General features: G+C 47.4%; 1 protein-coding gene across 1 annotated transcript; it reads left to right on the top strand.

The window, feature by feature from the left end:
- Nucleotides 1-811: 811 nt before the first annotated feature.
- LOC117702525 (unconventional myosin-X-like) lies at nt 812-24,582 on the top strand. The gene is made up of 15 exons (XM_034493622.3): nt 812-893; nt 5,559-5,697; nt 7,718-7,811; nt 9,216-9,271; nt 11,367-11,509; nt 12,003-12,197; nt 13,098-13,255; nt 13,842-13,965; nt 14,878-15,175; nt 16,049-16,256; nt 16,987-17,123; nt 17,904-18,024; nt 18,608-19,060; nt 21,272-21,463; nt 23,061-24,582. The coding sequence occupies exons 1-15, from the start codon at nt 812-814 to the stop codon at nt 23,160-23,162; spliced, it is 2,502 nt and encodes an 833-aa protein (XP_034349513.3). The 3' UTR covers nt 23,163-24,582.
- The last annotated feature ends 528 nt before the right edge of the window (nt 24,583-25,110 follow it).

Here is a 25,110-nt window from a genome sequence, read left to right as displayed (position 1 = left end):
GAAGTCTCATGTGTATTCTGAATGCGCAGATACAGGCTTGTCCGCTGGCTATTGCGGACGCGGTGTGGGACAGCGGCGAGTATTACTGGTAAACTAGCTATGGCAGTGCATAGAAGAGAAAGCCCGGGTCATACACAAATGTGAGGAGCTGCAGCAGCTGCATGGGTAGTGTCTGAAGCAGGTCCCCTCCTCAGACACCAAGGGACAGCATTCTGTCCCTTCTTTGCTATTTGCAGTCCTTCTCAGTCAGGGCTTTTATTGTTGCAACGGAACACCATGACCAAAAAGCAAATTTAGGAGGAAAGGATTTATTTGGCTTGTACTTCCAGATCATAGTCCATCACTGGGAAGTCAAGACAAGAACTCACACAGGGCAGGAACCTGGAGCCAGGAGCTGATGCAGAGGCCACTGAGGGCCGCTTCTTACAAGCTTGCTCGGCCTGCCTCAGGACCACCAGCCAAGGGATGAAACCAACCATCCTGGGCTGGGCCCTCCCCCATTGGTCACTAATTGAGAAAATGCCTTATAGCTGGATCTCATGGAAGCATTTCCTCAACAGAGGCTCCGACCTCTGTGATGGCTCTAGCTTGTGTCAGCTCGACACACAAAACCGGTCAGTGCACACAAGAATAGAGGAAAAACACATTGGCGTCCTTACCTTGCTTCAGTGACTCTCCAGCCCATGCAGGGACACACTACTGACCTATTCTCTGACCAAGTGCGTTTTTGCTGAAGCAAGCCGCTGGTGTCATTTCTTGTAAATATGTTAGTACGCTCGTAGGGACTCAGGGACATGACCACTCACATCGTATGGAGAGCGTCACCTCCAACGTGGCAGACTCCTACCGCCATCCAAGTTTCCCACAGTTTGCCTCATCTGTGCACAAGACTGGTCTGTTGGGTTTTTTGCTTATGTAGGTTCTCTCTTTTAATCAGAATCTAGTAAGGTCTGTGCCCAGCATTTGTCGCATGGCAGTGTCAGTGTCAGCGGCAGTGTCAGTGTCAGCGAGGTGCACACTCAGGAGCTGCACCTAAGAGAAAAGGGAAACCAAACAAAACCACACACTCTTTCAGTACCTGGCAGCATGGAGGCCCTGCCCTTAGGTTGGTTTGTCTGGTTGTCTGGTTGACTTAAAGGTCACACGTCTTCTGGCTTAAAGATTCCATCACCTCTGTCCCGTCGTCTTTCAGGTGCACGTTTCAAAAACTCTTTTTCACTCAGGACCCGGTCTCAGTTGCTTGGCTCAGCCCGATTTCTCCTCATCCCAGTGTGTCAGTGATTAGTCCTTGTTCCTCAAGGGTGATCAAGTGAGGTCCTTTTCTCCGTAACAGTGTTTCATAATTGATGGTTTCGACTTGAGTGTTTGGTTGTTAAGTAAATACATTAATTCATTAGGGGTTACAAGAATTTTGCTACCGTCACCTGTAGGGTATTGCTTCCATCGTGTCTTCTTTCCCTCATCCCCACCCCTACCCCAGGAGTGCCCAGATCTGTATGTAGATACCTAGGCTCTATGTTAAAGAACATGGTGTTTTATATAACCTATTTCTTCCCTATATTACTTGTAGATTCCTCATAATAACTAGTACAATGTGAATGTCATAAATATTTATATTAAGGGAATTTTGATAAAACTTACATGTGTTCAGTTCAGGAGTAATTTTTTCTTCTGAGTTCTTTGAGTCTGAAGTTGTTGGACTCTCCTATTACTTAAAGTGTTCCTATAAAGGAAACATTTCCTAACGTTTACCGCTAATGGTTCCCTGAGGTACTCTGCATAGTATAGTCCAGCTGAATGCTTGCCGCTCCCTTTGTCCCCGGCTTCCAGGAAATCGCTGGTTCCTTTGCATCATCACGGACCGCTTCATTGTTTTTCTTTTTCCAAGGATCTTTGTGCACATTTGGGCTTAACAGGGTTAGTGGGTTCCAGCCACTACAGCCCTGCTGGGTTCCCACAGTATCCCCATCTGGACCGGCAGACTTCCACTCGCCCCGTAATCCTTGCTCTCTTTCCTGTACTTCCAGCCGTCTCTGAGAGCTTGCTTTCTAACGTGACAGGGTGCCCTCTGCTCTCTCTCAACAGAAGGCCCTGGCTTTATTATTTCTTATTCAGCATTTGGGGAAGTCCTGAACTGAAGCCCCTCTACAATACAGCCCGTCAGCATCACCACCCTCCTCACTTCAGAGAAACGTATTGCGCCCCCTTGCCCTGCCTGTGTTTCTGAGCATTTCTGGGATTTTGAGGTGCAACGCTATGAGGCTGGTCATAGTCTAAGCCTCATTTACACTCATGGAGGGTCTGCGTTCTCAAGAGGGAAAGAGCCGGCGTTCCTGCCGATTGTTCCTCTGCCTATGCAGATCTGTGCTGCTTGGGTTTTAGCAACAAGCCAGGGTCATTTGAGAAGAGGAGACTCAACTGAGACAATGCCTTGATTAGACTGGCCGGCAGGCCACTCCATGTGGTGGGGACATTTTCTTGATTTATGGTTGATGTAAGAGAGGCTAGACCACTGTGAGGAGTGCTAGCCCTAATCAGGTGGTCCTGGATGACGTAAGAAAGCAGGCTAACCACGCCATGGTGAGAAAGCCAGTAACTCCCATTCCTCCATGGCCTCTGCTCCAGTTCCTGCCCTGGCTTCTCCCAGTAGTGGACTACGATCAGGATGTAACAAATAACTCTTTCCTCCCTGCACTGTTTTTGGTCATGGTGTTTATCCCATCAACAGAGAGCAGAGACAAGGATAGCATTCATCATGAAACCCACTGGGTCACCACCCTCTCTATGCAGATGAGGCATCACAGGCCATTTCTCCCCCCCACACACACACACACCCAGCTTTTATTATTGGTGTGTGCGTGCACCATATGTGTGAATGCATGTGTCACAGTGCATGTGTGGCCATCAGAGGACAACTGTGGAGTCAGTTCTCTCTGTTCACCTTTACTCTCAGAGCCATCTTTCTGTCCCCTGATCTTATAGAATTTTTAAATTATGATCCATCTGTTGTTGAGACCCGCACTAGCCCCACATTCGGGCAGCCAAAAATGTCGCGGCCCGAGCAAAATGTTGAGGCCCGGGCTGCCTCCACGTTTGGCAGCCACTGTATCCCGGCCCAAGCTGCCGCTCCGGTCCGCGGGTCAGAGTTCAGCAAGAGAGAGAGGGAGGACAAAACTCGAAGAATGGAGACCAGACAGAGTGTGATTCAATCCCGTTTATTCTTCAGTCTCTCTTCTTCTCTCCAAGTCCCAAGTCCTAAGTTCCTAGTCCCTAGTTCCTAGTCCCTAGTGCCTCCAAGTTCCAAGTTACTTCTTCCAAGAGCCTTCTACCTAATACCTAATTCCTACTGATCTGTGTCTGGTTCTCTCTCTCTGGTCTCTGATTCTCTTCTGTCTCTGCCTTTTATATGCCTTTTGGTCACTTCTAAGCCATGCCTTTTGGTCACACACCTTTAATCATGCCCTTAGGTCTTGTCTCTAAATCTGATCTCTACACTTCTAAGTCACACTCTTAAGTCACACACCTTTAATCTCACACACCTTTAATCTCAAGGTATCTAAACCAAGATTATCAGAGTGTGCTCAGCTATTGTAGGCTATTGTAATCCAAGTCTCATGTCAGGGTATATGGCTCAAGATGGCTGCAGAGCTGATAGCCGCTTTCTGCTAAAAGTCGGCCCCCAACAATCTGTGTTTAGGTTGTTCCTTTAAAAAACTTTTTTTTCTTTAAAAAAAGATTTATTGTATTTATTTTTATGTTATATAAATACACCATTGCTCTCTTCAGACACAACCAGAAGAGGGTATCAGACCTCATTACAGATGGTTGTGAGCCACCATGTGCTTGCTGGGAATTGAACTCAGAACCCCTGGAAGAGCAGTCGCTGCTCTTAACCACTGAGCTATCTCTCCAGCCCCCTGTTCTTTTAAAACTTTGATTTTTGCTTGTGTGTATTTGTGGTTGGATGGGCTTGGACACATGTATGTATGTGGGTACTCACAAGGCCAGAAGACGGTCTCAGGTCTCCCTGAAGCTAGGCTTAGAGGCCTCTGCGAGCTACCTGACAGGGTGCTAGCAATCTAAGTCTCCTCCTGGAATTGCTGCTCTTAACTGCCTGCTGAGCCACACCTCTGGCCCAGAATACATTTAGTTTTGTTTCAGTGAGTCCAGCAGTATGGTCACACCATATTTATTGTTTCTAGCCTGTTAGAAATTTAGTTGTGTTAATATAAAGAAAATGTTTCGCTGTGAATAACTTCACTGCTTCTGATATCAAAACAAACGGACAGATCCTGGAGATTGCTCTAACAGCCAGTGAGTGCATTGCCAACTCTGGTCTGATCCTGAGATCTTCTCGTGTTTCGCCCTAATTCAGTTAACCTGATTCAATAAAATCATACAGATGGTGGTGTAGCTCAGTGGTACAGTACTTGTCCAGCATGCACTGGGTCTGGATTCAATCCCAGCCAGCATTGTAGGAAGGAGGTGGAAGGGTGGGAGGTGGGGTGGAGAAACTAATGGAAAAGAAAAAGAAAAACAAAACGATTTTCAGCCCCAAGTGCTTCAGTCTGTTCACAATAGTGGAGCGTCATAGCTGATCCTCCTTCAGAGTCCTTCCTGTAGCTACTTGGATCATGGATCCAACATAGGAGCCAGGGAGTGGCATCCTCAAACCCCAGCTGCTGAGACAAACCAGGGAAGGAGCTCACCCCTGACCTGGCTGCCTCCTGGTTTTCCTCCTATTGTGTGCATCAGGTAGAAAGCAGATGAAGGCTTTTTAGGGCTTTGAGCAGAGTCAGACATTGGATGTCCACTGTGCTAAGAGGTCCCTGCAAAGAGTCATCAGGGAAACACCCTGTCACCCTCCCACTACCCATCCATCCCTAACCCCACTGCAGAAGCACTGTTGGGAGCACAGGGGAGTCTGGCGCCCCCTGGAGGTCTCTAATAAAGGCTGACCACAATGCGATTTATTCCTCTTCAGTTACACATGGTCAAAAAAACACCAATCAGAAAAATTCATATTTAGAGGGAGAAAAATAGAATGGCCACCTACCTTTGTTTGGGGCGATTACAGTTATTCTGTTATTGATCACCCTTGCTGAGTCTGATGTGCAAAGTAAGCTTTACAGTTCAGATGCTTGTACAGGTTGTCTGCCCCAATCTGAAAATCCAATCTAGAACTCTCCAGACTTTGAATGCTGCTAGGATGCTTCAAGTGGAAAATTCCAGTGTATAAAACTGCATTCAGGAAGCTGGAGCTTACCTTCTGGAGTGTACCTTCTGCTTCATCTAAAACAAATGCCCTCAGGCTATGTGTAGGTGAACAATAAATGCATCCCATGTTTAGATTTAGGCCCTGTTCTGAGCTAGGGAATCCCATAGTGTATGTGATGCAACATTGACTACTATCTCCAGTCTCTGATACCTCCTAGGAATCTCAGAAGAAATCTCTCATAACTTGGGGCGGGGCTGGGGGGGCTCATGCTATATAATTTCTAAAGGAATACTTCCTACTTGATCATTTGGTAAAGTTACCTTTCTCAGCTATCCCTAAGAGTCTTACATTCTTGATTTCCGCCCTGCCTCTGTGTCTTGCAGGGAGATCGTAGATAACACTAGCAAAGAGAACGGGATCGACATCATTATGGCCGACAGGACCTTCCATCTCATCGCGGAATCTCCCGAAGATGCCAGGTGAGGTCTGGGGATGGGCTCCCTCGTCACCACATCGAGTTCAGGCACGAGCCCCACACAGACACTGGTGTTTCTGTTGCCTTTGAAGGGGTTTTAGGTTTTCAGTTGGGTTTTCTATCAGGACGTGAGCGTGGAGTCACTCGCTGGCTGGGTGCAAGCCGCCTGTCTCTGGACCTTGAGCTTACATGGGAACACTGAGCACAGGGAGGAGACAAAGCTAGGAGAAAATGACATTTGCTCTTCAGTGACACACATCACAGGGCCGTGTAGAGCCGAGGACACAGTAGAGTGTCCTATCCATTCTTGGCCCGTGGTGGGCGGGGACTCCAGGGCTCTGCTGGAGGCAGTTGTTACCTGCCCCACACAATACTAGGTGGTAATCTAAGAGGATAACAGCAAGCAGCTTCTGCTCTTCATTGTTCTGCCCAGAAGTCGTCAGAGATTTCTGTTGATTCCTCAGACTCATGGCTTACTCCCTCATGCCTGCCATTCCAGTGTTGTTAAGTTGATAGAACACCACAGTAGGACCAGGAGAGGTAAAAACACCAGAAAGTAATTCTTCCCGTGGGACCAGACTGAAGCCCTGGCTGGACTCATAAATTACAGCACAAACTGGGAAAACAAGCAGACCTGAAATTACAGCCCCAACATTCCGTCTGGGACTCCTAGAGACCACATGTGGCTTTCTGTGTCCCAGAGACTGCCCTCAAATTCTCAGCTGAATTACAGGCCAGGCATCTGGCACTTGCTCTGTCTGTTTTGCGCTATAATGAACCTGCTAAATTTAACATTTGGAAGGTATTTAGCCAAAACCTGTTTCCCCTGACCAGTGGAACATGTTTTAAAAAAAATCCCTTTATAGATTTAAAATTATACATGATTCATAAGAGATGTGTAAGTTGTAAGAGTATCACTAGAATTGAAATCCCAGGCAGTTTTATTCTTTGTGTATGTGTGCATGTGTGTGTATGTGATTCGTATGGCATATGTCTTGAATTTGGTTATGGTGCAGTGTTTGGTCTAGGGACTTTTTTGATGTTACAGGGTCATGACTACAAGGTGCCTTCTGGTTGACCAGGAAGGATGACCAGAGGGTGATAATTTCTTCTGTTTGTCTTCTCCAAGAGTCCACAGTATTGAGTATTTACAAGTATTTGCTCTATCACAAATCATAGAAAGGAGGTTTAGGTTTTGCTGCAGGCAGTTCACACAACTAGCTTTGTGTGTGGATGTCAGCTTCTCACTTACTGATTCCACTGTGTAGCGAGTTTTTACTTATTGGAAGAGTATGCTTATAAAGGCATAAGAAAAGCCCTGACGGGAAAGGGCTACCTTGGCTTCTCTGGTCCCTGGTGTGTTTTCATAATCAGCACTGTATGTATGTATGTACACGTTACATGTATGTATACATGTATGTAAATATGTATGTTCCGGGTTCTTTCTGTTCATCTCTAGTTCCTGCTTCTTGTGGGACTTAGGTCTGCTTTGCTTTTCTCCGTCTTTCTGATTACGATGCTCTGGAAGTAAGAAAACCCAGTTGAAATGAAAATGGAAGAATTTTGATCACAATAATTTTCTTCTTTTGATTTAGACCCCTGTTTTGAGTTCCACTCCCCTTGTGGTTTTATTCCCTTGTGTGGTGGTCTGGCCACGGAAACCCCAGTGTACCCCCGAGCAAAAAAGATGGACATCAAGCACTGGGTCTGAGGGCATTACTCAGTCCTCCAGTGTTGACTTTCTTTCCTTGCATGGGCATCTTCTCGGCAGTACTCAGTGATGTCTGAGAACCCGCTCTTGTGGGTACTTAACGTGACAGTACATCCTGCTAAAGCTAGAGGGGCTGTTGTTTTGTTTCTTTAAACTTTGCTTATGATAGTACGTGCCCCAGCTTGCCTGCAAGAAACAGGCACATTGGAAGCAAAGCAGCTCAGATGGGTGTCATGTGGGCAGGAAACCTGGAGAGAGCATTGTTCTGCCTCTCAGCGCTCAGCCTCCTGTGACTTGCCCTCTCTCTCCACAGCCAGTGGTTCAGCGTGCTGAGTCAGGTCCACTCGTCCACAGACCAGGAGATCAGAGAGATGCATGATGAGCAGGCAAACCCCCAGAATGCCGTGGTAAGTGAGGGGCTGGGGGAGGCCGGCGCTTCAAAATCTTACTGCTTAAAATCTTGTATAGAAAAATCAAATCACACATGAGTTCTGCTGCATTTCACATCTTCTACCTAAAACCTTTTAAAAGATTATCATAATTTTTATGATTGTACCTGAAAACTTAAATTTTGAAGAAACACATGAATTGTGAATAATGGTTTTGTTTTGTTTTTTTTTTTAATATATTCTGGACACACAGGAAGTTATGCACCCCCTTTTTGTTTTAAATAGTTTTATTTCCTTGTTAGGAGACATTGTGTGTTTTTTTAAGAAAAATTTTAAACACTGTGAATTTTTTTAAAGATTTAAAATGTATTTCTTTATGCAATATATATACACATGTACACATATATACATTTTATTCTTATTTATTTATTTTATATGTGTACACTGTAGCTGTCTTCAGACACACCAGAAGAGGGCATTGGATCCCATTACAGATGGTTGTGAGCCATCAAGTGGTTTCTGGGGATTGGACCCAGGTCCTCTGGAAGAGCGTCCAGTGCTCTTAACCTCTGAGCCATCTCTCCAGCCCACAATTTAATTTTTTTTTAAAGCTTTGTTTTTATTTATTTTTTTTATTTGTAATTGTTTACGTTTGGGGTGTGTGTGTGTGTGTGTGTGTATGTGTGTGTGTACACGCGCACGCACATGTGTTACAGTTACCCTCAGAGAACACAAGAGGGCATCAGATCCTCCTGGAGCTGGGGTTCCAGGAGATTGTCTGCCACCTAGTGTGTGTGCTGGGAACTAAATTCAGGTCTTCTACAAAAGTAGTATACTCTTGTTACTACTGAGCTATTTTCCCTCCCCAGCTCCCAGAAAACTTTAAAATCAAATGTCTATTTACAGAATAATTGTTAAATGAATATATGATTATAACATAAATCAGCAAATTTACACTACTGAAAAGTTGATGACTAGTCATCAGTAAAACTGTTTTAAGAGCAAGAGGGACTGCCTGATAAATTTATGGGGTTGGTTGGTTGGTTGGTTGTTTTAAGATTTATTTATTTTATGTATGTGCGTAGCGTACACTGTAGCTGACCAGAAGAGAGCATCAGATCTCATTATAGATGGTTGCTGGGAATTGAACTCTGGAAGTCCTCTTAACTGCTGAGCCATCTCTCCAGCCCCAGGATTTACAGTGTTTTAAGGAATTCACTAGAAACTATCAGAACTCTATTAAAGGGAGGGAACATCTGTGAAACAACAGTTATTTTGCAGCTCACACACACACAAAAAAAGGAGACATTGCCTTTGTTTGTTTACTCGGAGTTATAGTCTAGGGATGCCGTGTGAGGTCATCCGTGTAAGGTTATGCTGTTCTGATTCCTTCATCTCGATCTCCTTTTTGTCCCCTTGCAGGGCACACTGGATGTGGGGCTGATTGATTCTGTATGTGCCTCTGACAGCCCTGACAGGTAAGCTCCATTATGGCTCTTCAGAGAGAGAACGTCCAAAAATCCCCACGGGTGACCTCTGGCCTTGCCACTGCCCCCTTTGCTAGGCTGTTTGGAACCTTGGCAACCGCCTCATCTAAAGTCTTGTAGAAGGCTGCCTGTGGGTTGCTAAGGTAAATGAGAAGCCAGACCTTAACAGTCCATTTTCAAACACTGAAAAGCAAGAAGGGGATGGTGTTTGTGTGGAGGACCTGCTTGGGATAGCTTTTCTTCTTGTGTTTTTATCTTTTGAGACAAGACCTGACTATGTTAGCCCAGACTGGTATCAAAGTTAGGGCAGTCCTCCTGTCTCAGCCTCTCAAGTTCTAGGGCCCAATGTGTGAACTGCCACATCTGACTGTCTTGGAATTCTTTTTTTTTTTTTTTTTTTTTTTTTTTTTGGTTTTTTCGAGACAGGGTTTCTCTGTGTAGTCCTGGCTGTCCTGGAACTCACTCTGTAGACCAGGCTGGCCTCGAACTCAGAAATCCTCCTGCCTCTGCCTCCCAAGTGCTGGGATTAAAGGCGTGCGCCACCACCGCCCGGCTCTACTTTAATCTTAATCCGAAGATGGCAAACCATCTTCAGATTGCCTTTGTTAACTTTTTTGCTGCTTATAATTCCATTTGGTGGTGGTGGTGGTGGTGGTGGTTTGGGTTTTTTTGTTTGTTTGTTTTTGTTTTCTTGTCCTTGGCTGACTTAGCTGTCCTAGGGGCAGAGTCAGAATCAAAACAGACTTTTGCCATTGTTAAGATAGCCAGAATGCAATATGAGTATGGTAAAGCTTATATAGATAAAAGTAATTTTTTAAAAAAAGTCTGCTAAGGTAAAGTAGGAGCTCAAGGGTTCCCATTACGTACTCCAGGGCTGTTGGGAGATGAGAATCTTTTGTCTCCAGAAGTCAGCCAACACCATTTCACACCTGTGCTGTCAGTCACCAAGGTCCAGATCCTGCGTGTTTACTTACACTCTAGAGCCCTTACTAAGCCTGCTGCTTCTCACACTCTCCACCCCGGGCAAGCCTGGCCATACCAAAAACTTTTACATTCTACTGTTTGATTTTTCTCACCTTTCTTCCTTCCCAGCTATAGTTTTTTGTTTGTTGTTTTGTTTTGTTTTGTTTTGTTGTGATTTGGTTTGATTGGTTAGGTTAGGTTTTTCAAGACAAGGTTTCTCTGTGTATTTCTGCCTGTCTTGGAACTGGTTTTGTAGACCAGCCTATCCTCAGATTCACAGGAATACGACTGTCTCTGCCTCCTGAGTGCTGGGATTAAAAGCATACGCCACCCTTGCCTGGCTCAGCCACAGTTGTTAAGGGACCTCTGGCTCCAGACAGGCAGCCCGCTTAACCTTTCCTTTCTTGAACTCCAGGAATGCTTTGCTATAGGCAAAATTTGAAAGCTCACAAGAGAGAGTTCTCAGTCAGTAGTATAAGCAGGCAGATAAGGAACTGGTATGTGCACAGTCCGGTGAAGGGTTCTGAACATTGATAGACAGGAGCTACAGGACAAAGTAAGTTTCCATTTTCACTTTATCCCCATCTGGGAAGTGAGCCCTTGCTGAGTGGCTTTGAAAACGTGGGCACAGGCAGCTTTGTGTACCAGGCACAATCAAGGACATAGCATGTTCCACTGACAGCAACTTGCTAAATCTCCTCTGTTACCACTGTCTGGTATTTCATTCACAACTCACAGCAATATTAGCTAAAGCTATATCATCCAGAGTCAAGAAGAAATTGGTTTTGAGATGCATTTTAAAAAAAAAGAAAAAAGAAAAAAAAATCCCATGGTTACCTCATTTTGCCTTCCTGGGACTAGTTTCTTCTGGAAAGTCTTGTGGAAGGAATGGTTTCCCTCTCGGCGTTTTCTGGATGAATGTGTTGCTCCAAGTGTAAGGTTAATGAAGCATAAAATTATTGCCACAGAGATATGAGCAAGGTTTGCCGTAACGTGAAATATAAATAGCATTGCAGTGTCTCCCAGGGAGCCCCACGCTGCCAGGGACATGGCCATATGAAGCCTTGCTGCAGACAGGAGATGCCCACACTGGGTTTCAGAGCCATTCCTCTCCCTCTCTCAGGCCCAACTCATTTGTGATCATCACGGCCAACCGGGTGCTGCACTGTAACGCGGACACGCCAGAGGAGATGCACCACTGGATAACGCTGCTGCAGAGATCCAAGGGGGACACCAGGGTGGAGGGCCAGGAGTTCATCGTCAGAGGTGACTGCCAGCCATATGTCGCTGTCTTCTTATGTCAGGGGCTCTAACCTGGGGCTCATCCATGCATCTAGACTAGATGGCCACTGAGGTCCACGGAGCCCTCCTGCTTAGGACAACGGGTGCTGACCACTGTGCCAGCTTCCTTACAGGGTTGCTGGGACTCCAAGCTCAGGCTCCCGCGCTTAACACAGCAAGCAGGACATGCGAGCCCTCCCCTCAGCCTTAAGCAGTTTCTTCAAGTTACTTGGGCAACAGAGGAATTTGGAGGGGGAAAAAAAAAAAAGCAGTGATCTCTCCCATTCTCTAGCCCGAATTTAATGTTTTACAGATGTAAACGATGCCATGACACTTCGGGTTCTGGCTTATGTTTGTTTTTCTGTGCTAGGCTTCGGTCCCGTGGCCTCAAGTTTGCCCCGAAAGCACTCTTCCACTGACCTGTACCCCCAGCTCCTCCTCGCAGTCTTCCAGCTGACGCTTGACCCTTCTTTTCCAGGGTGGCTGCATAAGGAAGTGAAGAACAGTCCAAAGATGTCCTCGCTGAAACTGAAGAAGCGGTGGTTCGTGCTGACACACAATTCCCTGGATTACTACAAGAGCTCAGAGAAAAATGCTCTGAAACTGGGCACTCTGGTCCTCAACAGCCTGTGCTCCGTTGTGCCCCCAGATGAGAAGATATTCAAAGAGACAGGTACCAAGGGCCCTGGGCTGAAGCGTTTTTGAGGCTCAAAACGAAGGGTGACAAATCTCAGAGGCCGGGCTTGCTCCAGTGAGGGAATAGGATGTATTTTGGCTTTCTCCACCCCAAAAGAAATTGCCGCAGGCGGATTTCTGAGTTCGAGGCCAGCCTGGGCTACAAAGTGAGTTCCAGGACAGCCAGGACTACACAGAAAAACCCTGTCTCGAAAAACCAAAAAAAAAAAAAAAAGAAAAAAGAAAAGAAAAAGAAATTGCTTTTGATTTACCTCCTGAGGCTGGCAATGCTTGGTTGGTTCTAAAGGCTTAGTATGTAAAGCTGTAGTGAAGATTTGATTTCAGGGATGCAGAAAGAGCCTAACAACATCAGGTAGGTCTTTAGAATCATCAGATGTTAGCCTAGTGCTTACAAACTGCTCTGTAGGTTAGGCTGGTTTAGTTTGGGTTTATTCCTCCCTCCAATTGTGGCAGTATATGAGTTTCTAAAAGATTGCTTTTGATTTCTGTCTCTAGCTGTGATATGGGACTTTTTAAAATGCAATCACTCCATCTGTGTCAGATGTGGCTGATGGCGTGCATAATGTCTGAGCGTGCGGATTCTTCAGCAGGGGTCTTCGCTGAGGGGTGGGGCCGAGGAGGGGGAGCGGATTCCAGGATGAGCTGTGCTCATCCCTAGAACAGGGCATTAGCCAGCACCCAGTGTTCCTTTGAGAGAGTTGGGCTTTCTCCTCTTGACCACAAACTCCACTGGGTTTTCTGTTTGTCACTGAATACCTAGTGCCCGACAAAGCATGAGTAGAATTCTAGTGTTTACTGACTTAAATCGCAAGCCTTGTGACTTAGGCCTCGGTCCCAGAGGGTGTGGTTGACAGAAGTGTGCTGTACTGCCTTGCAGGTTACTGGAATGTCACCGTGTATGGGCGCAAACACTGTTACCGACTCTACACGAAGCTACTGAACGAGGCGACTAGGTGGTCCAGCGCCATTCAAAATGTGACTGACACCAAGGCTCCAATCGACACGCCCACCCAGCAGCTGATTCAAGATATTAAGGTGGGAAGAGAAGCCCAGGAACCCCTCATGGACTCTTCCCTTGCCAGAAAAGACCCCAGTGTTTCTCCAGCCCGGTTTCCACTAATGCTTGGTTATTTTTCAGTTCAAAGTCTAAGTGAGGTTTTAAGTGAAATGTTGCATTACAAATGTTCCGTCTTCATAGAGGTGTTAGAATTTGGCACACTATGCACAGACAGAAGATTGTGTATGAACTGGGTAGGGACCACTCAAACCATCCCAGGGTCTCCTCTGCCCCAGTTGGAGACCTCTCAGAAGAAGATTAATTTTTTTGAGTAGATGTGAAAGTAAAGACAGGGACGTCAGGGATGGGGCCAGACACGGACTGCAGTTGCTGCAGTGAGTTTAATAACATGGGGAGACGTGCACTTGAAACAGGCTGAGTTGTGTCACATGGTCGTGGAGTTTGTGCTCAAATCCAAGCTGGAATTGGTCAACACTAGATTTCCCGTAACTTCTGGAAGATGTTCCTGTGTGTAAAAGCATGGTTGGATGTGCTCTCTCCAAGTGTGGGTGCTCCCCACACTCAGCCTCCTTGCTCTCTTTAAGTGACTGCCTTGCTCTGCAGGAGAACTGCCTGAACTCAGACGTGGTGGAGCAGATTTACAAGCGGAACCCAATCCTTCGCTACACACATCACCCACTGCACTCCCCGCTCCTGCCTCTTCCCTACGGGGACATAAACCTCAACTGTGAGTTCAGAAAGCCGTCAGGCTCCTCAGATCCTGCTAACTCTGCTCTAACATGGAAGCGTTGCTAACTCAGAGTTTCTAAGTCATTCCAGGCAGGAAAGAGACAGTAAAATATTCTCAGGTCAAGATAAAGCAGTGGTTCTCAGCCTGTGAGTCACGACCCCTCTGGGGGCCGCATATAGGTATCGTGTGTATCAGCTACATTACAATTCATAATAGAAGCAAAGTTCCAGTCATGAAGTAGCAGTGAAGTAATTTTAAGGTTGGGGTCAGCTCAGCAGGAGGAACTGTATTAAAGAAGCATTAGGAGTGGGAAGGCGGAGAACCGCTGATTGAGAGGTTCGTCAGAGAATGCCAGCATTCTCCATGAACTCAGAGCAATCCTTAGAGTAGACAGCGCCTGCTGGACATTGGTGGGAAGGTACGCCTATCCAGCCCTTCTGTCTTGAATTCTCAATTCAACATCCAATGAATTGTCTGTATAGTCATTCCTTCATCATGAAGTGGGCTTCGTAGCATGGTGTTAGCAGCGGCAGCTTGTGTGAGGCACGCAGCAAGTCCGAGATGCGTGAGGCAATCCTATGTATGGTGTGTAGAGGGACTAGTTGCAGTTTTGACTGACAGTACTTTCAAGTTATAATGGATTGCAGGATGTAACCCCATTTAAGTCGAGGTAACTAAACAGGTCCTAGACAGTATCACGTTCCAAGTGAGGGAGGTCTGCAGCCAGGCAGGGTTCAGGTTTTAAGGTTTCAGCTGTCTCATGGAGCAGTGTGGCTCGCTCACCTCTGGGTGGACACCCCATTAGAGGTGGCTGCTTGTCCCCACCCTCATTCCTCCCTCTCGTCTTGTCTCCTGCGCCTGTCGTAACCTCTTCCAGCCCCTCCAGTGACTTCGATTTTCTTTTCCTAGTGCTTAAGGACAAAGGCTACACAACCCTTCAGGATGAAGCCATCAAGATATTCAATTCACTGCAGCAACTGGAGTCCATGTCTGACCCCATCCCTATCATCCAGGGCGTCCTGCAGACCGGCCACGACCTGCGGCCTCTGCGGGATGAGTTGTACTGTCAGCTCATCAAGCAGACCAATAAGGTGCCCCATCCGGGCAGCGTGGGCAACCTGTACAGCTGGCAGATCCTGACGTGCCTCAGCTGCACCTTCCTGCCGAGCCGAGGGATCCTCAAGTACCTCAAGTTCCACCTGAAAAGGTAACGCACGAGGCAAGGGGGCGCCTTTGAAAGAGGCTGGGCAAAGCTCCTGACAGGCAAGCCCATAGGTCCCCTCGAGCAAGCTTGTATAGCTTAGCTGTCCTCTTGCCCTTTAAGCTGGATAAAGAACCAAGCCACTAGGGATGTAGCATCCTAATGTATTCATGCTAGGTACATTTAATTACTCTCTATAGAAAACCCCAACTTGGATAGTGTGCGTGTGCGCGCACGCCAGCTTAGTTCTCACTAGACTTTATTCTGAGGGTGACAGCATGAGGTTAAGGAATGTATTTAGGTAATAAAATGACCACTTAGGTGAATCTGAGTAGTCTCTCTGTCATCTCATTTCTTTTGTGTGTGGCAAAAGCAGCTTAAACATCTCATTTTGCTTAACTGTGGCAAACAACATTTGAAGCTGGACATGGTGTCTCGTTCTGGTAATCTCAGCACTGAGGCAGGAGGAACAAGAGTTCAAGGCCAGCCTGGAGTGCAGAGTGAACCCCCTGTATTAACAGCAAAAAGGCCAGGTCTAGGCATGGTATGCACACTTTTAATCCCAGCACTCTGGGAGGCAGAGGCTGGCAGATCATTTTAAATTCAAGCCATGGCCCAAGGCTGTTTGGGATATTAGTGGTGCCGTGTAAAAACAAACAAAACAACAACAACAACAAAAAAAAAACCTGGCAGCAGAGTATCCCCAATGTAGGTAGGTAGGTACTTTTTCCATGTCTGAAGTAAAGCTGGACCTAGCCAGAAAGACACCGCCATTTGCTCCTGTCACCACCAGGGGGCAGCCTCTCAACCTCTGCTGCCAAACCCTCCCCCTAGCCAGCCTGTGTCTATCTACAGTTCACAGTCACCTTTGTCTCCCAGGGTACGGGAACAGTTCCCAGGAACGGAGATGGAGAAGTATGCCCTCTTTATCTACGAGTCTCTTAAGAAAACCAAATGCAGAGAGTTTGTGCCTTCCCGAGATGAAATTGAAGCTCTGATCCACCGTCAGGAAATGACGTCCACGGTGTATTGCCATGGCGGAGGTTCCTGCAAGATCACCATCAACTCGCACACCACAGCTGGGGAGGTAGGGGACGTCAACAGTCGCCTTGTGCTTGATGCACACCGGCCCATACACCTGCGGCACGAAGGTTGAGCCTACCCGAATGGGTGTTTGTGCCCCACTCAGCATATTCTCTCAACAAACAGGGAAGTCAGTACAGTAAATGCAACTTAAGCCAGTGTCTCTCAGACGTGATCTCCCCCATCTTGAACGTATCTAGATCTGCCACGGGGAGACACTGTGAGAGGGTGTGTCAGTCGCTTTGGCCACCGGGTGTCTCTGTGTGGGGAATACCACATCAAAAGAACACATTTTCCCTTGTACTTTTCAGTCACACCCAACAAAAGCTTGGGGGTGATGGTGGCATTGCTAAAAAAGCCTTGGGAGTCTTTTTGAGACGAATCATCATGAGAAATCGCCATTATTCCTCCAGGCTCATCAATATATCAAATAAAAGATGGGACTTAGGGATTCCATTTATTTTTCCAACTACTGAGGCTTTCCAAAAAAGAAAAAAGTAGGTTAGTGTTCTTCCTCTCCGCTCCCCCAGCCCCCCCAGGGTGGAGCAAGAAGAAAGTCAAAGCTGAAAGCAGCAGTCTCAGGGGACTTTGTGGACCCTGTCCCACCAGCCTCTCCCTCTGAGTTCAGATGAAGTCGTGTGTGTGTGTGTGTGTGTGTGTGTGTGTGTGTGTGTGTGTGTGTGTGTAAACTGCACAGCAGCGTCTGAGCCGAGAACCGCTAATACGTCTTCCAGGTGGTGGAGAAGCTGATCCGGGGCCTCGCCATGGAGGACAGCAGGAACATGTTTGCCCTGTTTGAGTACAATGGACAGGTGGACAAGGCCATCGAAAGCCGGACCATCGTGGCTGACGTCCTGGCGAAGTTTGAAAAGTAAGTCCGTCCTCTTTGAAACGCCGGAAGAACATTTGACGCTCCCTGTCTGGCCTCGGTGTGTGTTTGCGTTGGTTTTATTTTACCCTTGTTAATCTGTTTACCTTCTCTTCTCTGCCACCTGTATGTCCTGAGCCACGGACAGAGCTGTGGTCGCAAGGCCGATCTGTCTGTCTCATTGTTAGCCCATCATCCCATCCTCTCCTCACCTCGGATTCACTGCTTCTTAGAACTGATGGGTTTTCACTTATTCCCAATAAGCTTTGAAATGAGGCTGCAGGACGTAAGCCAACACCCAGCCCTTCCAGCTTCCTCTCATGTCTACTGTATGAAGTGTCCCTTCGGCAGGGCAGCCTCTGGTGTCTGACCTCTAATCCCCATGTGTGCTTGGCATACGAGCGCAACCCCCTGAATCCTCAATTTCAACTGAGAAGCCATAGTTAAAGACATGAACAGCCAGCCTTTCTGTGCGATGGGCACAGATGAGATGGTGCCAGTTCATCTGGGGCCCTTCATCAGTCCCTGCTGGCCTGCTTTGCTCTTTGTTGTCCCAAAGTGCAACCTGGCTGGAAGCATGCACTTTCCCTCTGGCTAAACTACCAAGGAACTCTGACAAGTACTGCTTTGCTATTTTGTTTGTGTGATAACCCCTTGTGTCATGTCTTTGCCCCATAATACCATGGGTAGGACGTCTTCATCCTCAGAGTGAGCTGTGCGAAGTCAGCCCTCTGTGGGTCACCAGGGCCCCGTTTCTGATCCTTTTGCGGCTTCTACCTTTAGGCTGGCTGCCACATCAGAAGCCGGGGACACGCCATGGAAATTCTACTTCAAACTTTATTGCTTCCTGGACACCGACAGCGTGCCAAAAGACAGCGTGGAGTTTGCGTTTATGTTTGAACAGGTAAAAGGAACTTTGAGAGACAGATTTTTTCCTTTGTTGGAGGCAAGAGAGAAGCCCATTACCACAGCACATAAATGAGCTGCCAAAGCCCTGTAGGATTAGACACAGTAGCAGATTCACCAGCAAGGAAATGCTAGCCGCGTACCCTGTGGAATGGAACCTTCTGCACTCGGTTTAAACACTGCTGCCAAGAGACTTGATGTGTCAGAGTCAGGGGATACTCAGACAGGCTGCCTCCACTCTCTCAGAGGAGAATGGAGGGGGCACTGGGAGGAAGGACAGCAATTGGGACACAAACTGAATTTAAAAAGAAAAAAAAAAAGTCACTGCCAGGAGATCATGGGAGTAAAAGATACTCCCAGGGTTGGATGATGCCCATGAAGGGGAGAATTTGGCTCTGAAGCAGTGGGCTGTGCTTTGCTAGGAGAGATCCAAGTTGAGGCATGGGGTTAGGAGGGTGCTTTGCAGAGGAGGAATTTAAGCTTAAATGAAGGCTGGGGTACAGTCTGCATGGCACGAGTGACTGGCCTTATGTCCTTCTGTATGTAGCAGATTCCTGACTCTGTCTGTCACCACCTTTCAGGCCCATGAAGCAGTCATCCATGGGCACCACCCAGCGCCTGAGGAAAGCCTCCAAGTGCTGGCTGCCTTGAGACTGCAGTACCTGCAGGGTGACTATACCCTGCACACCTCGGTCCCACCCCTGGAGGAGGTTTATTCTCTGCAGAGACTCAAAGCTCGAATTAGTCAGTCAACCAAAACCTTCACTCCGTACGAACGCCTGGAGAAGAGGCGGACCAGCTTCCTGGAGGGGACGTTGCGGCGGAGCTTCCGGACCGGGTCGGTGGTTCGGCAGAAGGTGGAGGAGGAGCAGATGTTGGACATGTGGATTAAGGAGGAAATCTGCTCGGCTCGAGCCAGCATCATCGACAAGTGGAAGAAACTGCAGGGAGTGAACCAGGAACAAGCCATGGCCAAGTACATGGCCTTGATCAAGGAGTGGCCTGGTTATGGATCAACACTCTTTGATGTGGAGGTGAGAGCCGCCTGCAGCACTGCTGCTTTGTAAGCAGACGGGTGCTGTGTCCTGACCAAGCTGAGTCAGAACCTGAGCCATCCTAGGGGTCATATGAGAAAAGGGACAAGAGGGACCACGTGGCTCTGTGCGCTCTGAGCCTTTACCATCAGCATCCTCGTGTCCCAGAGGGGTTTTGCTTGGATCTATTTTTTTTGTTGTGTTTTCTTAAGTAGTTTTTGTTTTTACCTCTCTCTCTCTCTCTCTCTCTCTCTCTCTCTCTCTCTCTCTCTCTCTCTCTCTGTGTCACATCTGGAAGAGGGCAAAGGTCAGTGAACTGAAGAGGTCAGGTTTAGAGGCAAGCACCTTACCCACTGAACCGTATTGTTGGCCCTCCTCGAAGGTTTATTTTCTGTTCCTTTGTAGTAAATATCTCTGTCAAGCCACCAGTGGGATGACCTCTATGTATGTTTTTGCTTGGCTGGCTGGCTGGATTTCTGGTGTTGTTGAGCTGGATTAACGTCTAGCTCAGCTGGCTTCAGACTTGCTCTGTAGCTGAGGGTGGTCTTGAACCCCTTTTGTCCACCTCCCAAGTGCTGTCCTAGAACTCAGAGAGTCACCTATGTCTGCTGGGATTAAAGGTGTGTACCAACACCGCCAGGCAGCCATGTCCAACTTTTTAAAAGAGTATTAGCTTATTTGCATTCTGGGTACTAAACCCAGGCTCTGGTGCAGAGGCAAGCACTTTACCCCTGAGCTACGTCCTCGTCTCCATCTCAATATTTTCTGCCTCAGTCAGCACTTAGGATGTTTCAGACTTCAGAACCTTCTGGATTGTAAACACCAGGGCAGAAATGCTGAGTTCGCTCTTCCCTTCTTTGTCCCTCGTGATGATCTGCTTAAAGGAACAGCATCTTGTAGAGTGGAATCCTGGTTTCATTGCTGCCGGTTAGCTACTGCCCCGTCCCAGCATGAAGTCCTTACATCTTTATTTACGACCACTGACTGGAAGGAAGCTTTCCCGATGGTGTTGAGCAGAGGGATGCTCGTCAAACAGGCCTTCCTGTCAAATCCGGCCATCTCCCTTGTGTATTTTCCTTGCAGACGTGGAGGGTTTAGTTAGTGCCAGAGACCACAAGGCCTCTGCCAGCCACACTGTGTAAGCCAGTGAGACATTCCTTCCTGCTCTGAACAGACAAGTTTCCCAACACCTTTACACATGAGCGTCTGGATTTCCTACAGCTGCGGACTTTAAATCAAAACTTTATAAAAATCTAAATTATCTTATTCCGAGATACTTTAATTGCTTCTGGGAGGATGCTGGCCCGGGTATGGTAGACTGGTTGGTTTGGTTCTATTTATTCTGATCCAGCCGTTCTCAGCCTGTGGGTCAAGGACCCCCCCACCCCAAGATATTTATTTACATTACAAATTATAACTGTTATTACAGTTACGAAGTAGCAGCAAAAATAATTTTATGGTTGAGGGTCACCACGACACTAGGTGTGTTAAAGGTCGAAGCATGAGGAAGGTTGAGAGGCGCTGCTCTGGAGTGTAAGTGAGGCACTTTGTCCCCTATACATGCGCTGTTCAGTGCACCTAATTTACGCCACCCGCGTATGCTCTGGTTCCGATCATTCCTGGGTTGCTGTCCCTACACAGGCTCTTGGTTTCCTCCCATTGCTCTGAACAAGCAAGTCTGCAGTCGGGCCAGAAGTGTGTTTACACTGAACATATCAGGACATTGCCACATCTTGTGGAGAGAAGCCAACACACAGCGATTGGGAGAATTTCCCTCTGTGATCCTAGATAAACCAGCCCAGACAGGATGGGGACAGACCTAGAAACAGAAGAGCAGACCTGGCTTACTCTGTGGCCGGTGATGTTGTGACGTTGCTTGCCCGGCCTGTGTGTTATTTGGGCTGTGTAACTGATGCAGGTGGCTGTAATTGAATAGCTAATTCAAGATGGAGATGAGGTATTTATGAAGAACACCAGAGCAAGGCATAAGCCTTTACCCATTTGTTTGCTAAGAAGCCTAAACTCGGCTACCCAGTCAGAAGTCAACCAGGATATGCACTGAGGTACCTGTTCTGTTTAGATACTGGCATGGTGACTTCGGTCAGTATAACCTGCCAAGCCCTGGCCTTGGTGCTTGCCTTGTGGCTTCTTGGATGTGTTCTGGCCGTCCTCATCCAATGTTTGCTTACACTGACTCTTGTGCCTCTGCAGTGCAAAGAAGGTGGCTTCCCCCAGGAGCTCTGGCTGGGCGTCAGCGCAGATGCCGTGTCTGTGTACAAGCGTGGAGAGGGCAAGCCGTTAGAAGTCTTCCAGTATGAACACATCCTCTCTTTCGGGGCACCCCTGGCCAATACGTACAAGATCGTGGTTGACGAGCGGGAGCTGCTGTTTGAGACGAGTGAGGTAAGAGACAGAGGGGGAGCCAGACAGGATTCACTCGGTCTCAGGGGAAGAGGAGAATGGTGCCCCCATCTCCTGGCTGCCGTTGATCAAGTCTCTGAACAACTGGCTCCAGGTATGGAGCACAGTATGGTTGGTCCTCCCTCTTCGAAAGCCAAAGTCAGATGGCTCCAGATTTGCCTTGTCCCTTCTGTTGAGCACAGGAAACCGTCTCGTTTGAAAGTGGGTTAGGAAAGGAAGAGAAGGAAAGGATATGATGAGAAAGAACATTGATGGCAGAGACACCCTGTAGAGAGGGGATGACCATGGCAAGGAACCACACCAGTCAGGTTCTGCGCTGGAGGCTGCAGAGATGGCTCAGCAGTTAAGAGCCTTGTTGCTTTTGTAGAGGACCCTAGTTTAATTCCCAGCACCCACATGGTGAGTTCCCAACCGTCTTCTGACCTCTAAAGGTACCAGTCACACACATGGTATAGAAATACACATGCAAGTAAAACACTCACACATGAAATAAAGTGATAAACCAATACTCCAGAGGCAGCCACAGAGCAGGAGGCAGGTGAGGGGCCTCCCCCATCTGGTCATAGTTGATTCTGGATCACAAAATCACATTCAGAAAAGTCACTGAATACATGTGCTAGCGCCTCCAAACCTGAGCAAGTGTAATAATAAAAGAAGCCGCCAATTGAGGCCTCCTCAAGGGAGCTGCTACCAGGAAAGAGTGGTCAAGGGGGATGGTGGTGGGCAAGAGGGCATTTGGGGTGCTGGGGGGCCAGGAAGGTGAATGGTGAAGTTTAGTGGATTGATGGAGAAAGTATGCCAAGGGCAGAAAGAGCTCCAGGTTCCAGTGCTGGCCTGTGGCACTTAGTTGAATCCCATGGAAAGTAAGAACCTACCCTGAAATCTAGGATTGTGTGAGACATTATTACAGTTAGTGGCTCTGCCAACATCAATATGGGTCGGGCAAGATTGGAAAGGCAGAAGAGGAAACAGAAACCTAGAAGATGTCTTTGTGTAGTCCAGGCTGACAGCACAGGGATAGCAGCATCCTTGGAAGATGCTAGCAAAGGTTCCTACCTAGCTCAGGAGAATGGCTGGTTTGCAGTGGAAGTGAGCTGGGTGTCTGGGGATCCCGCCATAGGTCTAACCCCACCCACTAGGCTCCCTTCTGCTTCAGCTGTGTCCAGAAAAATGGACCTGGAATTAGCTACTGTGACCTGGAAAGGCTGCTGCATCTCCAGATTTCCCCACCATTTTAACTGAAGACAGCCACTGGAACCCTAACGGTACCAAACTCTGGTGTACTAGTGGCACACTAGTTCCCAAAGTCAGGCAACACACATCAAATAAAATCACTGCTTTCTATACAAGAGCCACCAGGTGGTGCATGCTTTATTTAGAAAGGCTCCAGTTCACTTTCTCCTGAGCTAGGAATGGTCCACTCTGCTCAACTCTGGGTTCCCTATGTGTCTGGACCTGGACTTAGCATAGGAAGTTACTGGTTCGAACATGGAGGGCAGTCAGAGGATGTCTGCTTTAGCTAGGTTCCCGAACCTGGTAGAGATTGGTGACCACACATGGGGTCTGCTCTCCCTGGCAGGTGGTGGATGTGGCCAAGCTCATGAAGGCGTACATCAGCATGATTGTGAAGAAGCGCTACAGCACCACACGCTCTGTGAGCAGCCAGGGCAGCTCCAGGTGAAGACGAGCGAGCCCACGTGTCTTTCCGATCTGAACGTGCCACTCTTTGCCTGGGCCAGCGCCGGCGCCAGGTCCTGACCCAGCTTTGGAAACACAGCTGCCCAGGGTTCTGGAAACAGTCGACAGAGGGAGGAGTCCCCGGGGCTCCCTTCATCTATCAGCCTCAGTGATCATGTATTAAGCTGTCAGCCTTTAACCGTCTGCACAGTCTCTTAAGCTTTAGTATTCGTAGGTAGTTGATACTTGCCTTAAAGAAAGGGGAGAAAACCACGCAGCCACCAAAGCAGCCAGAAGTGCCTTAACTCGCAGAATCGACCCTGATCGACCTTAACTGTGCTACTGAGGGGAGGCGCTTTCGCCTCCTGGTGGCGTTTGCTGCAGAGCTTGGAGGCGGGGCATAGAACCACTGATTGTGCACTAACCTCCCCAACCTGATTTCCTAAGTGTGAGGGAAGCTGAGGGAGCAGGGACGGGAGACAGAGCGGAAGGGGACAGTGTGTTGTTGGAGCGGAGCGCTGCTGGCAGCCTTCCTTATGGACGTGTATTAACATTTTTGCTTTGTTTCGACTGTCTGTGCTTGCCCACGCATGCGCGTGTTCACACACTCAACACTTTTAAATCATTGTCCTGTGAGCATTAAACACAAAGGGAAGGAGGATGTGCAATGCTGTAAACAGTCTGTAGATTTTCCTAGTTCAGAGTTCTAGTCTCCAGGTGGCTTTATTAACTGACACGGATCCTGGATGTTCCTGTCTTTGCTGTACTTCGGGAAGAGACGTTATGACCCAGTTTTGTTTTGTTTTTTTACATGTAGCAGGGGCTGCAGCGACCTGCGACTGCTGTATTACTAACAGGTTCGCAGCCCAGAGAGATAACTGTATTTATAAACCACTCTTAAACTGCTGGCTCCAGTGTTGTTTTTAGTACAATATGAAGTCATTTTGGAGTCTTTTATTTCTAAAAGTTAAGTTAATTCTTTTTTTTTTTTTTTTTTTTTTTTTGGTCTTTTTTGAAGGGTAACATGTATCATCACTCTGGCTAGATTGCAGATATAACCATGTCAAATGTGAGGGGAGCTGCTGCATTCCCAAACTCTGTACCCCTCAAGCAAACCTCTAAGGGACCCCCGCCCCCGACAGAAATGCTGAGGCTTTAATGGAATTCACACATTGTTTCATCCGTAGTTTCTAAAGGTGGCCTGAACACAGCACCTGTAAATAACAGCGGTTGTAACCAGAAGAAAAGGAATCTGGACTGGGACTTTTATTTTTATATGGTAAAAAAATATATATATAAAAGTGGGCCAAACTAGTCTACTCACAAAGAAAGAAAAGTTACCTTGGCCTTATCCCTTACGGACAGCTACGTGGAAGCAGTGTCTCTTGGCTCACAAAGTGTGACAATAAAGGACAGTAATGTGCTGTGTTTGCTTTTCTTGAGTAGTTTTAAATAACCACGGGAGGGCTCTGACTTTTACATATTTATTTTTAGGTTTTAAAAATGTTACTGTATTGAGTTTTACAGAGGGCCCTTCTTATAAAATGTGCTTTGAACCCCTCCACATTCAGCCACCAACCCTTTCTTGGTCCTCCTCTCTGTCCCCATTTCCCCATTTTCTGTCTGCCTTTCCCTTCCTTTCATGTCATCTGCACATGTAAGATTTTGAGTCTGTGCAAGGAATATTTTTCTGCAACTGACTTAATTCACTTAAGATTATCTCCAGTTGCTGACTTCTGATCCCTCTACCTCCCTTCCAACCCTTATTTCATTCCAATCCCCCAACACTAGGTAGAAAAGGAAGGTAAGAGAGAAAAGAGGAATAACCTGTTTATGCTACTTCATGCTAATTAGGGACATCATCTTCGGGTTCCCAGGGGCAAGTTTAATCTTCCTTGTCAGAATATCCAGCAATCCACAAACAACAGAGGCGACCCCCTTTATACCCTCTC

This window comes from Arvicanthis niloticus, unplaced genomic scaffold (assembly GCF_011762505.2).
Source record: "Arvicanthis niloticus isolate mArvNil1 unplaced genomic scaffold, mArvNil1.pat.X pat_scaffold_892_arrow_ctg1, whole genome shotgun sequence".
NCBI lineage: Eukaryota > Metazoa > Chordata > Mammalia > Rodentia > Muridae > Arvicanthis > Arvicanthis niloticus.
This window is presented reverse-complemented; position numbering and strand designations above follow the sequence as displayed.